Source organism: Filicampus tigris, chromosome 9 (assembly GCF_054856515.1).
Source record: "Filicampus tigris isolate MCC_2025a chromosome 9, RoL_Ftig_1.0, whole genome shotgun sequence".
NCBI lineage: Eukaryota > Metazoa > Chordata > Actinopteri > Syngnathiformes > Syngnathidae > Filicampus > Filicampus tigris.
Window position 1 is genome coordinate 4,134,251 of NC_141225.1, and position 16,304 is coordinate 4,150,554.

Here is a 16,304-nt window from a genome sequence, read left to right on the forward strand (position 1 = left end):
AAACCACATAGGAATGGCACTTGTCACAGCTCAGAAAAGAAAACATTCCAATCCCGCTTAGTACTAATGTAGCTGGGTCGGAGGATGACATAAGAAAGTGGTCAGTGACAAAATACAGTCGCAGTTTTAGCTCCTATCTGAACTCTGTTGCTTCAGACGATGAGGCAATGAGCATTGTCAAAAACTGTAGGGCTTGGTTGCACCAACAAGGTTTAATTTAATCTAAGATTAACACTAATCAGAGATTCGTAAAACTATTTTTAAAATAACCCGGTTTAAAAAAAAATTAAGCAGAGCTCTGTTGCACCATTTAAAATGAATCTCAGTTTAGTAACACTCAGTTTAACTGAATTTAAACAGAGTTTAATCCATTGTATAGGATGATTGTGGATGCTGAAATTAATAATTAATTGTGCAATTAAATGAACAGGTTACACCGCTACACCACTTTCAAGACCCTGTGTGAACAGGTGCTTTTTCGATTAAACGTTGCAGCCTGTATCTCACAGAGTGGTGAAGGTTTGGGGGGGGGGGGGCTGGCGGACACACTTTCAAACTTTCGCCACTCGGTGAGATACGATTGGCTTGTTGCTAGCTTGCAAACACGTTAGCCTAACTTTATTTGTTAACTTGATAACTTTGTTAACTGTCCCAGCTGTCTTAGGGTCTCTCTCTCTCTCTCTCTCTCTCTCTCTCTCTCTCTCTCTCTCTCTCTCTCTCTCTCTCTCTGTTATTATTCAAACTTCACAAGGATGTTAACGTGTATTTTTTCACTTCTTTATTGTAGGGTTAAGAATAAAAATTGATTTTCGATTTTGATTTTCTGCAGCCATAGTGTGGACACTCATACTTTGTAAGACAATTCTACATTTACTGAAAACATTTTTTTAATAACAATAAAAAAGTCAACTGCTACTTCCGGTGTCTCACCGGAAGTTGCGCCGACAATTATTTCTGCATCAGAATGTTCATCTGTGGTTTGTATCAACAGTAATCTCGTGACCAAGATGCAAGACAAGTCCTTGAGCTGGTGGCACAAAATATTATTGTTCATTTTACATGCTGAGGGGTCAATGACCTTCCAGTATTGCACACCACATCCTTAAAGACATAAGAGAATTAGGACAGAATTGCAGCTCAGCAGACCAACCCTCACATTCTTTCCACTCGTGTCTCGGAAACAAGTGACAATGCTGATTAGGTCTGGGCCTAACTGACCTGGCTCAAATGACTCCCACTTCACAAGTAAGCCATTCTAACAAAATGAGAACAAATTTCAAGTTTCCAATGAAATCGCCAATGTGACAGTGTTAACATGCTGGCTTTTATCGTTGAAGTGTCATCGCTGAGTCAACCAAATATGTTCCTCGCAGCTATTGTTAAGCTATTTAGCAAATAAGCAAACATTTGCTCAAACAAATCGTATGTGAACAATGTGTCAAAGATAGTCTAAATAGTACTTTTTTTTCCTTGCTTTTGTCCAAAACCAAAAAGCCATTGCCCAAAGGTTAAAAGCGTAAAATGATCTACCTTCAATCCTCACAAATTGGGCCAGAATTTGGAGCTTGTCTCGAAAGATTACTGTCAGCTCTTTATTGGTGTGTCCTAGCTGGATTACGTTTCTTTCCATGTCGCTACTAATTAAGAGATTAAAACTACTTTAAATTTCCTCGGTGATCTCATCATGTTTTAAAAACATAATGTAACTTTTCGTGGATGTCTGCTGTCTGATTTTTCTTTTCCTTGCTGTTTTCTGATCTTGTTACTATATCGAGACTAATATTACACTGAAATTCCTTTTGGTTTCCATGAAGCTTTTTTTTAACCTTCATTCTCACCCAACCCCCTCTATTTTGCACATTTGCAAATTGATTTGCGTATTGTGCTGAAAACTACTTAATTGTGTGAGACAAAAATATTATTCATTGAAGGACAATCTGAAGTGAATCTATGAGTAGGAAAACAATCCAACAGTACAAAAAGAAATGTTCTGTCTGTCTCTTTGTATTTAGAGTTCAGTGGAAGTCCACAGTATAATGCACCCAGTGCTCTATGCCGATATTTGCCACTTTGTTATCAGTCCCACATAAACTTTCTTATCAACATGCATGGCCGTTTGCCCCCTTTGAACAGCCATATGAACGTTACAGCGGGTGGGCTGCATCCACATGCATGTTTACATGGCCCTGATAGCCTTCTGTGCTCTAATACTAAGTTAAACTGACATACAGTTCTCCACACAGATAGAAATTGGCATGTCACTGAGAAATATGAATTTCTATCAAGTAGGTATTTAGTATTTGGTGTCTATATATTTAAGTATTTGTAAACATAGTGTGTTTGTTAAAGCTCAGTTGCAGTTTTAGTAGCATGTATTCACTTTAATTTAACAGCAGCGTTGCGACGCATTGTTTCTATGACATAACACAAGGACTCTTCCTTTCAAGCTGTTCCTATTCAAACAAGCTAACAGATACACATTTGTTCGTTTTCTACTCCTGCCATAGTGGTGCGATGGTTAGTACTGTCACCTCACAGCAGGAAAACTTTTGGGTTCAAACCTGCCCGCTGGGGCCTTTCAGAGCGGAGTTTACATGTTCTCGATGTGCCTGCATGGGTTCTCTCTTTCTCCCACAGACCAAAAACATGCACGTTTTTACAGGTTGGTTATACTCTAAAATAGCTGTTATATATAAATATGGGTCTGCCAATGTCCATTTTGCCCAGTGACAAATGTACAGAATAAGTGATCCTTTTATTTCTAGTATTTTTCCTCTGTACTATGTACAGGCTAAAATGAGTGTTGCTTCATACTTTTTATGTAGATGTATGTTGGTGTGTATATACATGTGTATATACACATAGTTACTGTGTATATTCACATAGGTTTGATCCTGAATGTTTGCCGTTAATGTTATACATCAATGGCTACATTATGCCGCCGTCTCTGTGTGACCTATATCTTTGCTGCTGTAACACTGAAAATGTCCCCACTGTGGGATCAATAAAGGCTTTCTTATTCTTATTCTTATCTGGATGGATGAACGTGTTTTGAATTGTGAATTAGTAATATCTACTCCAATTTGTCAAATGCTCAGATGGTTTTGTAGCTCATGGGCATTGTGTTAGGGCACAAATAGACAAAAAAAGAGAGAAAGCATTCAACCATTCACACTCTCACCACAATTGACAATTAAGTCTTCAATGATATTATGACACAATATGATTAACCAGAACTAGAATGCCACTGTGCTAGTTCATCTTAAAAGTTGAGCTCCTGTAAATATGCCCTGAAGCAATATTGAACCTTTGACTGAAAAATACAAATGCAATGTGTAAATTGATCCGAGTTGAGGTAATTTGTGAACTCTGTTTTATTAAATTGCGACGGGAACAGGTGGCATACACATGAATTGAACATATCAACTCTAAAAGATGCGAAACATGTCGCAACACTGGTGCAAAGAACATATATTTGCTTAAGTGACAGCATGTGCTTTTCATTAGCATAATGAAGAAAACATTGTTTTATATACCTGCACATGTTGACATTGTAATCAGCTCTGATTGTGATCGATGGTATCTTCTCGTGACATTTGCATAATCATGAGAGAGAGCACTGTCTGCTTTTTTTTTTTCAAAATGTTGACTGATACCTATCTCTGTCCACACGGAAACACATTTCAGTGTAGCTGCAAAAGCAGGGTTTTTCCTGCGTTTAAAATTGCGAGGCGGTTGCCTCCAGCTAATTTGTTGCCCTCCTAGAGCGAGATATTGCTCAACACAGCATGATTCATTTCCCCCTGCGGCCGCAACATATTTTAACTGCAGTTGCAGCGTTCGCCACTATGGAGACGCTATATTAGGCCTGGGCAACCCGCGTATCGTGAGCCACATGCGTCTCTTTTCCCAGTTTCTTGCGGCTCTTAAAGCCCTTTTCACTCTGAACTTGCAGCGTGCTGTTGTCAACCACATTTATTGTGTATGTGGTGAGGGGCGGCACCACAGAATGGAGCATTGCGGGGCGGCACTGCGCATACTCTTTTTTTTTTTACCAATGTTTGACATCTTTTAAAATCTTTGACTCTTTGAAAACAGGTCCCGGGGTGGATTGATCTCAAAAACTGCCCTTACGTTTCTGTGTCTACAACATATGCGTATGTTTCCTGAAACGATGACTTGGCCAACACCACTGTGCAAACACCACCAACATTTACTACAATAAAGATGGATTACTGTGTTGGATGTTGTTTACCTTGGCAGTGATCTTGGCTTTCATTCTGAAGCTGAAGTTCGAGAACATCATCAGTTCACACAAACCTCCTTTCTTGGTCGTCTTGCATTCACCGCCATTGTTGTGAGCATGTTTTCATCACGATGACTTCCTATTATTGCATCATTACAGTGCCACTTCAGGCCTGGCATATGAATTGCAGGGTTTTAGCGTCAATGTGGGCAAACATTTCTTGAAACCATTCTGTGTTTACGGGAAACAAACAAGAAATGACATCAGCTCCGTTTCCGTGTGGACAGGGCCTATTTGGATTTAGTCTCAAACTACAGAAACCATCAACCAGGTTGTGTTACAGAATTTGTTTCCTTTCTTTGTATTTTAACTCGATTTATCAAATGTAGAAAAACATAAGCAAAGCAGTATTTTGTTGTTTGCTGACGGATGGAGGTGTAGGATAGGGACAAACTTAAAAGCTGGGAGACCCATGAAGTACCTGCGATGAAAAGCCATGACTGCAAGTGGCAGTTGGCTTTACACAGTAAACCACTGTGACCACTGATGCTTGAGAGCATTTGTGTGTGTGAGTTGTGAGTGTTTGGTGAAAGAGAGGAGATGAGATAAGTGGAGTCGGCCTGGGTGAGGATCAGAGATCAAAGCATCTTTGTCTAGAAAACTGATCCCTTATTGTTCTAATGGAGCCAAGAGGCAACGCCATGACAAACACATTCATGTACAAGTGATAACTAACTTGCTGTGTTGTGCTTTGTCTTTCAGGCTAATATTGGTCTGATGGACACAACCAAGGACATGTGGAACATGATCATGGGGAACTTGGCTCTCATCCAGGTATAGAAAACATCACTAGGTGCACACTTGAATTAAATGACTTGATTATTAGATTCTAAAAGCTGAAATATCGATATTTTTTGTTTTGCTGGTTTCGCTTCATTTCTTAATCAACTAAGGGTTTTACTAATGCAGTGGAACCGCCGCTATTCACCGGTAATAGAAACCAGGCTGATCTGCAAAGAGCGAAAAGCCGCGTATAATTGATTACCAATGAAATTCATTGGCGGGAAAAACTAATCTTCAAAAATACATTCAATATAGATTTTCCTTGAAAAATGGGAGGGTGTGAGCAAAAAAAGACCTAAGAAAATATTCACAAATAATTCACATATAAAATATGTGAATCCGTGGGTGCCGAACGACGGGTATGCGGTTCGGCACCCGTCCCGCATATTCACTTATTATTTGACAAAAGTGAAAAACATTTACCTTTCATTTTGGGACACTCTTGTGTCAACAATCAAGGTGTGTGCGTGTCTGATGAGGAGCCAAAGTCACTAACCCGCAGCAAACTTGAGACTATAAACTAAATCTTGATAAAAATATTGGTGATGAATACACATTTAAGAATTTTGAGAGGAAGGACGTCATCAGAATAGGCTGAAGTTTTCATCTGCTGTAACAGGTGACACTGCAGCTGTAAATCAACATCCTGCCAAACAAAGCAAGCCGATGTGTGGGTTGGGAAGTATAGCAACAAGCTGGAGAGCTTGACCATTATTAGAATTATTGTACACTCTATCTCCACGGGGATAGAATGGATGGACAGCACAGTTGTCTAATCCGGTGTTTCTCAACCTTTATTAAGCGAAGGCACATTCACGGCACACCACTTCGCCAAACCATTCACAAAACATCGACATACAGGTTAATTAGTATTTACCTTTACCTCTGGTAGAAGGGCATTTGATTGTTTTGACGGTTGCCAGACGTGCTTGGCATATGTAAATTAATATATAGCAAAAAATATATATGAAAATAATATATGTTGGTCCATTGACATTGGATCATTCTCCACGGCCCACTAATGTGCCACAGCACACGCTGGTTGAGAATCACTGATCTAATAATTATTTTGGGTCAAAGTGGGTCACGCTGACACTTTTTATTGTTTTTTTTTTTTACCTGTTACCTTTTTTACGACTTTAGACAGTGTAAAATGAAGCCCTCAAATGTCTGACATGTTCACAAGGATCCTTGATATTGATCACGTATGACCAGCCTATCAGATGTAACAGAAAGTCCACCAGACTCAAAACAATTATCTGTAGCTAAGGTGCAGAAAACATGGTGATGTTTCCGTGCATGTGTTCAGGTCCAGGCCACGGTCGTAGGGTTCCTGGCCTCCATTGCTGCTGTGATCTTCGGTTGGATTCCAGAGGGCCACTTCAGGCTGGGCCATGCAGTGCTACTTTGTGCCTCCAGTGTAGCCACTGCCTTTATTGCCTCTCTGCTACTAGGTACAGTGTATAGCACTTCCACCTCACGTGATATTCATCTTAAACACCCACTCATCAGGTCCAGCTTTTATTGAATTTCACTCAGCATTTGGATTAACAAAACACTCCTCTAAAAGCATTGAAAGAGTGAGCAATTTTTTTTTTCCCAGTAGACTGAAAACATTTGGGTTTCATGTCATAAGATGATTATGAGACAAGAGATCGACATTTCATCTTATATTTCCAGAACAACTTAGAAGATAGCGCCTTATGTTTGAACTCAACCATTTTTCATTCGAGCAGAAGTATTGGACCATGTGACTGAAAGGTTGTTTTGGTACCCAATGCCCACACTCAGTTTCAAGTGTTGGCTTTGCCTGTGAAACGCATTGGAGGTGTCAATGTCATGGCTCCTTCTGCTAAACCCAGTCTGAAAAGAGTGTCTTATTGCCAAACCACAAACAACTGAAAGAGGGTGTGGCAAAAGCCTGTAAAACCAGGATTCCGGACTCATTAATTAATCAATGAATAATAATTCATTTAATCTATTTTGACTCTGTTTGTTTCGAGACTTTTGATCGTCTTAAAAAAAGGTGTTCTGCCATCTTCTAGGTTGTCTATCACTTGCCACTGTGTGACGGCATGTGCTGGTAAAAGTGAAATGTTGATCACTTGTCATGTTTTGATGTCAATCCTACAACAAAAATAAAGGAATTTGGCTTGCTGTTCAAATACATTTGGAGGGCAATGTCGGTGACGCACCAAATAGTGAAACTGATCGTAGATGTCTCCATGCTTTGGTCCGCAGGACTCATCATGATTGGCGTGATCATTGCCTCCAGGAAAGTTGGCATCAACCCAGATAATGTGGCCACACCTATTGCTGCTAGTCTAGGAGACCTGATCACCCTGTCCCTACTATCCGGCATCTCAACAGGGTTGTACAAGGAACTTGGTAACAAAACCGTAGCTTTAACATTAAAAAGTAACACAGTTGAGGCGGAAGACCACCCAAATATGTTCTTGACAATAATACTTTCTATGCACCGCCACGACTCTAAGCGCAACATACTGAGTAACTCGTTCACTGCCATTCACTGTCATTTTCAGACCCTCTTTTAACCTAACGTTTGAAAACATTTGAAAAAAAAATGTAAATTACTTGCTGGGATTGAATGGCTGGACTGTGAAAAGACAAATATGTCCTTGGCAGTGAATGAATTAATATTGCATGTGTGGAATATGTCGCATGACTCATGTTTGATGAATGAACTGTCACGACGCTGTGTTGAACTGCGATGACGTTACACTAGTAAATATGGTAATGTGCTTGGGAAGGACACGTTTTTTCTTTCCAAACAATACTGGGCTGAGCTGAATTGTACAGCTTAGTCAAGGTGTCTACAATGTTGAATGACGCGTGAAAGAACAGGGTAAATGTGATGATTCCTCAAGTCTTTGCCTTCATTGTTGGTATATTCACAGTTCACCACACCCAGTCCTACCACGCCATCCCCTGTTCCGTCATCTGCTGTCGGCTGACAGACAGACAGAACAAACATAGCACACCTCTTAGAACAATCGAAAACATTGTGACCTGACTGAGGTGTCGCCTCATATCTGTTGTATTTACGGACGCTCTGACTTGAAACGGGACACACATATCCAACTTATTGTGGTTCAACGACACATTCAAAGAATTACAACACCTCTTGCAGACTAGGTCATGCACACCTCGAAGATCAAACGCAATCCATCCAATTCGAGCGGGAAATAGCGGGGAGGCTGAAAGTGTCGACATCAAAATTTGAACTGTGTTTTTTTTTTTAAGTCATATTTTGCATTCTTTGAAGTGTAACTTAACCATACTTCAAGATTTTAAGCAGAACTGAAATCGTTCCCGGACGTAAATGACAGAATCTGATCCTCTCACGCAGAGTACAACGACTATGCCAATCCTCTGGTATGCGCGGTGTTTGTGGCATTGTGTCCAATATGGGTGCTGATCGCCAGGAAGATCCCATCCACTCGAGAAGTCCTCTACTCCGGATGGGAGCCAGTCATCATCGCGATGGCCATCAGCAGGTATGTCGCTTCAGGTCTTTTCCCCTATAGTTGTCTTTTACTTTGGGCCAATATGGTAAATGCATGTCCAGTAATCATAACATCCATTATATAGTTTATTGCAGTTTCTGCTTTGTTTACTGTTTGCCTGGTACAGTAAGCCCTCGCTTATCGCGGTTAACGGGGACCAGAACCCCCGGCGATTGGTGAAAAAGTGTGAAGTAGAGGTTGACTTATTATTATTGTTATTGTTATTTTGTAAGGTTTTTATTATATTCATTTTAAAGTTTTATTTTGGAGGGATTTACGCCTCTATTATGCCGTTGTTATTAACCCCCAGACATAGTGACACCCTTCCAAAAATACTTGGTACGCAACAAATTTAACTTTAAAAATGCAAAATGAAGAATAAGTACTAAGCTGCAGGCTGTGAAAGGAACGTGAGCTACAATCCAGGCATTGGACGATTACGACGGAACGTTAGCTGATATCTATGTTGAAGCTTTTTCATTTTTATCCTAAAATTGGTTTACCTTAACTAGAATGCCGTGGGGCATTTTATCCAAAGGTGCAATCCTGGTGGAATGCACTTTTAAACCCTTGTCGTCGTTGTTGCAAAGCCAAACTGTCATTACTTCTGCTGCTGTTGTCGCTGCCGCTTCTTCTTCGCTGTTGTCTTCTACTTCTCTCTTTCCTCCTCTTTTAAAACGAAGAAGCACGGTCGCCAGAAGTAATCATGGCTTCGCTTTCTCTTTTCAAAATAACATCAACAAGGTCCTTTGGATAAAATGCAATGCAGGTTTCTAGTTAAGGTAAGATGTTTTAATACAAATTTGAACAAACACTTGAACATTTTATTTGCCGATGTTTCGTCGTCCTTGTCGTGCCTGCCCGGTGGCTGAGTGCGCTCTGCTCTCAACTTGCGAACACAGCTGTTTACTATCCGCTTATCCCGCTCGACCCTAACACATTCGAATAACGTTACGAGTTTCGGAACAGAATGTTGTTCAAAAGTGCCGTTCGTTTGTTTGCATGGACGAGACTAGCGAGAGGCTGCGATGATGCGCGGCCAATCAGCTCACGGGATAAATCCACTTGTGCTCTCATTGGTCGATCTCGTGCCGGGAACCAATCACGCACCTTTTAGCCTCCGAGTCAACTCATCTCCTTAATACAACGCGTCTTTCTGCAATATGGCTGCCAATATGGCTGTATTTTTCATTTATTATTATTATTTTTTTGGGATGAATATTTTTTGAAAACCGGCAATGCACTGACGCCGCAAAACTCGAACCGCAAAGTGGGGAGTGATGACCCGTGCTATTTCGCTGTTATTATGTTCATTCTAATTATAATTACAATACCTATGATCCTTAAATGTATTAACTGTCTATGTTTTAGTGTCGGTGGTCTTATTCTTGACAAGACCGTTACCAACCCAAACTTCGCTGGCATGGCTGTCTTCACTCCAGTCATCAATGGTGAGGAGTCTATTCTTATTGCATATTGTGAATTTCTAAATGATCTCTGGGGGACGGAGGGTTTCTGTGTCATGCGAATTGAAAGTAAAGCTACGTACTGCATGTTACAATGAAGACACGGCGCATTTCGAGTTGGGGCGGCGGGGTGCGGGTTTGGTAATTCTGTAAATTAGCTTACAAAAATCACAACAGCTCACTCACACATTTTCAGAAATATGCTACATGCAATATCTACTTTTGCATGTGTTTGCATTCTGTGTTTTGGGAGTAACAAAAATGATCAAATTAAGTCAATGTTTACTTTCTTGCTGGTTTTAAAGGGGAAAAAAAAGGCAATTTGGTTATTTCAACTTCAGCATGCAACAGAATTCAAATATGCGAACAACCTACAAGCCCTCATTTGTGTGTATGTGTTTGTCAGGTGTGGGAGGTAACCTGGTTGCAGTTCAGTCCAGTCGAATCTCCACCTACCTGCACATGAATGGTATACCCATGGGCGATCCGAACCCCATGCCCAGGAACAAGAAGTGCCCCACACCCTGCTCCACTTTCTTCACCTCCAGTAAGGTTCTCAGTTATCTAATCAAAAAAAATAATGTTAATTTGAAGAAAAGAAAAAATGCTTATTCAAATACAGAATAAATGCTGGAATTTGATACTGTACTGAACTGCCACAATATTAGATGGTCTAAGATACAATTAATAGCTGTCTGACACAGTCAATCAAAACTAAGTATTATGTCATTTATTAACAGAATTTTTAATCCAGTGCAGATTGTCATAAACTGGACAGTCAGTGTGTTACTGTAAGCAAAGCAGTTTTACCGAGCAACTCTTGCAGTACATCTATTTTACATATACAGCATCATAAACAAATGGATGCGGTCATTGACCAGCAAGAAACAATATCATAACTGCGGTTCGAGTGTCGAGTGGTGAGTTGAATATAACCCCGCTCGCTCCTTGCCCCCTAGCTGTGAACTCCCGTTCAGCACGTGTGCTCTTCCTCCTGGTCGCCCCTGGTCACCTTGTCTTCCTCTACACCATCAACTCACTGAGGGGGGGACATACCACACTAACCCCCGTCTTCATCACCTTCTACCTGGCTGCTGCACTGCTGCAGGTGAACATGTAAAACACGCCTGTGTTTTCCGGTTAATCGAGAAGCCTAGATTAGTTGAGGGAGGAATCAGTCGGACATGACAAAATCAGTGAATGCTGCCTGGGGGGCGCTGAACTGTGCTGTGGATTTTCTTTTAATTATTTTTCATCAAGACAGCCCCATGCTGCATGGTTATATTCTGTACATGAATAAATCACAATCCCACCTTGTCAGTTCAATTGTCGATGGGCAAAAAATAAGTCGACTATTTTTTTGATAAATTGACAACAAAAATAGCTAGACACAAAATGTTTGGACCGAAGCTTCGCGGCACTTACAGCACCTTTCATTTTTCACATAGACATTTCTAGCAGATGCATGTGTAATACATTCCAATGTAGTGAAGCTCCTCAAGAGCATTTCACAGTCTATGCTATTTAGCACCTTCTATTGGTGGAATGTTGACACTGCAGTCAAGCAATCAATTAATGCAGCCATGAGTGTGTATGTCCAGGTATGCCTGTAAAAACGTAACCAAAAGTTGTTCACCCATACCGTCACCAGGAGCATGAATTGAAAAATGTTCCGATCACCTGATTATTCGATGGAATTATCTGTAAGATAATCGATTCTGAAGACATTGAGTAGTGACAGCCCTGCATAGAAGTAATGTAAAGTATTTTTTCCAAACTTTGTCATTGAACCCTGAGAAGCGGACACTGTGCAAGTACTTTAATCTGACCGTAAAACTGATTCATGTCTTTCTGAACTAGCCACTTAGTTAAAAATGCGCAACACTGATGAAATGATAAATGCGATAGTAGGTGAATCTCTGTCAAGTGGCTGTCCCTTGCTCTGTTGGCCGCGTCATTAGCATTCATGAAGTTCATTTAAATCCAATTGAAGTGGACGAAATGAGTGATTCAGAATGCAGTTTGAAACCTACATTGCGATTTGTGTTTTTTTTTCCTGTGCTTGCATGGATTTACTCAGTCTCATTGCACATTCCAAAAACACTTCCCGCTTCTCTGCTAACCATTCAGCTGGCAGTATTGTGTGTATCGTCACACTACAAATACAGTGCAGTTCAACTGTTGATAAAACGTGGGAGAGTACAGACTGGTTATTGTTCCATTTTCATCATTTTTGACACTGAACATGCATATGGTACGGAAACCGTAATACACACAGAAAACTAGGCCTATTGCATATTGTTTGTTGTTTCCCAGGTGATGATCCTGCTCTACCTAGCGGACTGGATGGTCCACTGGATGTGGGGCAGAGGGATGGACCCCGACAACTTCTCAATCCCCTACCTGACTGCTCTTGGCGACCTGCTAGGAACCGGCTTCCTCGCCCTCTGCTTCCACATGCGCTTTTTCATCGGTGACAGAGACTCCAATTTGGGAAACTGATTCAGTTCCCTTTTCACACATGGACATTGATGATGGAAAACTGGATGTTTCCAATGAAAGGGCTAATCCCTTGGAGGGTTCTGATTGAAGATATAGTGCCCCAGTTTACAATGACAACTGGGTGCATTATAGGCTGGTTCAATGTGGAAACATTGGAAAGTCTTTTTGTCTTAGTCTGTCCCACAGACTTTTCTTTTTTTTTTTTTTTGCCTGATAAGAGAGTCCCCTGACTCTGTTATTATTGTATGATTGTAAATGATAATCGGTAAGTAATCTGTTTGATGTAAATTTATATCAATTCTATTTTGAAAGGCTATTCCTCATTATTTTAAATGGGGAAACTAGCCGGGAAATCCATTTTTACATGATCATCTTGCAACAAATCCAAGAAAGGATAAGCAAAAAAAAAAAAAAAAAAAAAAAATCCCTAACAAGCCAATATTACTTAATCACCAAGTGCTTTGTCTTGAAATTCTGTGAAATCATTGAAATGCATATGTATCATAGTGCTTTAGAAGAGTGCAAATGGCTACTGTAGCTACAATTTCCGTTTTACCTTAATCTTAAAACAGCAGATTGATGCTGTTTTACCATGAGACGGAACCAGAAATGTAGCAGTTTAAATCTCTTTCCATAACACGAGAAATTGAAATTGTGTCTTTTAATTCCGGTTGATAAGAACTGGAAGGTCAGTCCGTAGGATCGCACTCAACAACAATGTTGGAGCCTGTTCGTTGGCTGTTGTCAAAACAATGTAACCCTCAAATCCTCCCCGTCCCAAGCTTCCAAAACTTCCCGTTTCTGACCAAATGATCAAAACTAATTATGAAACTACCGCTTGATCCTGATTAGTCTCTGGCGTTAAAAACAACACACTGACATTTTGTGTCGTGCAAGTCACAATTTTAGCCAGAAACAAAGGGCTTACGAAACCTGCAGAGCTCAGCTCACTAAACATTCATGTGCTCACACATTATTGTGGCTGAGGATCTGCACGCAAGGATTCACCTTGTGTGACGGCATGGATGTGTTTTTTCTTCATTGGGCCCCCCCCCCCCCCCCCCCCCCCGTCTTTTATAAGGCCTGCCTTGTGTGTGGTCATCATTACTGGGGCCTGGTCCATTTGATAAAACAGCACCAAAGACTCACCATCAGTCCTCATTGAGCCAATTTGAGAAGCACTGATTCCAGGAAGTTGACAGAACTACACAAAGCGTTTGCGTTGATTTCAGCTCAAATGTTTCATGGAAGTTTGTTTAATATCCTGCTTTTTTTGGGTGTTCTTTAAAAAATGTTGCGGTACATGAAGTCAGGAAGTTTTTCAAGAGTAGGAAAGCATTTAATTGAAGTCAGTTATTTTAAAACTATTAACGATATTCTTGTTTTTCCTCTGGTTACACTAAGTTAGGAGTTTTGATCTGATTTAGTTCAATGTTGGTGACATTAAATATTGAATTTGTCGCAAACAATATCAGCACAAATTATTGCACAACCTCTTCTATAAAACACATTTGCTATTGACTACGCTATGTCAAGAAGTGGCCGACAGAAGGATCCCACACGTTTCATGATTCAGAGAAAATCCGGACCCATCACTGGAAAATTTGGAGTCCAAAAAATTGAATCGAACCAAAATCTTACAGACTTCTAACATTCTATCCAATAACTGCCCCAATTTACATCTCTCTCACTCTCTGTTTTTGTAATTGTGAGTACGAAGGGTGAAATGGAAATGCAATTTATCCGGAGAAAGCAGAGTGCTATTTTGACCAATCGAAAGCAGTCCAGATACGAGGTGTCTTGGCTAAAACTTGCATGAGATGCTTGAATTCTTTGCCACTTCTCAAACTTCTGCGTTATCTTCAAAGGGGCCAGAAGTATACATGTGCAGTGCACATCCTATGAATGTGAAGTATAATATATATTGTCTGCCAATCTTTTGTTTGGGCTCTTAATGGTGTGCGGGAGGAAGTGTTTATGTTAAAATTGTGATTATTTTCTTTTGTTTTGTTTGTCCTAATCATTTTAACTCTTCTTAGTGATCTTTGTCACAATTAGGACTGAAGAAAAGAAACCTGTGTAAAGAAGCAACTTCTCAAATCTGGGCCACAATGTAAAGTGCTGTAATTTGCCAAATCGACACTAGAGGGCGCCAGAGACATTCTTTGATGCCATTTATCTTGGTTCAAATCCATCTTGAATACATAGGGTTATTTTTAGGTTTTTACTGCATTTTTTGTTGGAGGTCATATCCATACATCTGTTCAGTCATTTCTCTTTTTTCTCAACCTTCTTACTGACCAGGTGCCAGCCTTCTACTCTATGTTCATGGAGAGTTGTGAATACTTCTATAAGAGGGCAGATAATGGTTTTGTCTATTTATTATTAGAAGCACACAAAGCAATTTGTACATACTATATTTATTCTATATATAAGATTGTTTATTGTGTCCTGTCATTGTGGCTCTGTTACTTTGTCACCCCGGGGTCAACTGTTTCCTTCTTTTTTAAATGTTTCTTTTCTTTTCCTTTCTGCAAATGGCCAGTAGTTTTTTTGTTTTTGTTTGTTTTGCTGCTTGCCACAATAGTGATGAAATGTTGCATGGTGCCTAATAATGACATAGAATGGCCTTAACCTCAATGAGAGCCAAGCTCAACTTTAGAGTAACCAATCAACAGCTTAGCGCCTTAAATTAGGCCTGATTAATCCATGATTTACGATACCTTGATTGTGATATGCAATGTAACGTAATACTGTAACTTTGTGTTGATGCAGCTGAAGTGACGGGCCGGAAGCATCGGTTACAGACTTGAGTTCACATGTACACTATGCGCAAACACCTCAGCAGTTTGGGTACACATGTCCTGGAGGGCCTTGGATCAAGATGAGCAGAAAGAAAAGAACGGTTTCATCTGTCAAACAGCAGAAAGCCTGAAAATGTGCAGTGCTGCATGTAATTTTAGACTGTTGCGCAATCTAAAACACCCAACCAAAACCCACGTACTGCCTTTTTAACCTCAGTGCTTCAACCCCGTTGAACTCACAAGGAATCAGATGGGGACTCAGGCTACACATTAAACCGTGACCTCCATCTCCTGTCACATTTGCTGCATAAGAGGCTAAATAGTAAAAATGAGAAGGGCGGGCATGTATAGTGTCACCAGGGCTGAAGCTTGTGGGTTTCCTGTGGGTTCTTTCCTGACTTGCTGGGAATAAACGACTGTATTGTTTCATACCACTCAACTGTGCGATTGTCTTGTGTTTCCGAAAATATTGATCACAGACAAAGCTCTATACCGTCAACCATACCACTTTCATGACGTAGGCTCAATGGCGGGAATTCTTTCAGTTCCAGACTGGATACCTTGCCTTTGCATGTAATGTAAATGATACATTCTGGAATATAACTCACCAGACAAAGAAAATGTACAATAAGCAATGCGCACACTCTAATACGAACACTTTGGGTAGGAGTCCAACCTAGCATGTGCTAGGATTTTTTTCCCAGGGGGACCACACAACAGTTTGTTTTATTTGTTGTTTTTTTTTTTTTTTTTTTTTTTTTTTTTTTTTTTTTTTTTTTGTTGTGGGGGGCGAAATACTGTTGGGGAAAAAAACGCAAAACACCCAGTCAATTATCTGGTCTGGCACCTGGGTGGTCCAGGCATATTTAAGAGGGGGTTCTGCCTCTTAGGGCCCACCGCTATCACCGCCAGTGCC

The 16,304-nt window shown here is 40.4% G+C and overlaps 1 protein-coding gene across 3 annotated transcripts in view; it reads left to right on the top strand.

Moving 5' to 3' along the window:
- Positions 1-15,822, top strand: part of slc41a1 (solute carrier family 41 member 1) — a 37,220-nt gene extending 21,398 nt beyond the window's left edge. For all 3 annotated transcript variants that reach the window (XM_086041129.1, XM_086041128.1, XM_086041130.1), the window contains 8 exons: positions 5,009-5,080; positions 6,399-6,543; positions 7,331-7,477; positions 8,460-8,607; positions 9,988-10,067; positions 10,489-10,629; positions 11,042-11,190; positions 12,399-15,822. In XM_086041129.1, the coding sequence (XP_085897255.1) occupies positions 5,009-5,080; positions 6,399-6,543; positions 7,331-7,477; positions 8,460-8,607; positions 9,988-10,067; positions 10,489-10,629; positions 11,042-11,190; positions 12,399-12,584 (1,068 nt within the window). In that variant the 3' untranslated portion in view covers positions 12,585-15,822. The remainder of the gene's footprint in view (positions 1-5,008; positions 5,081-6,398; positions 6,544-7,330; positions 7,478-8,459; positions 8,608-9,987; positions 10,068-10,488; positions 10,630-11,041; positions 11,191-12,398) is intronic.
- Positions 15,823-16,304: the final 482 nt, after the last annotated feature.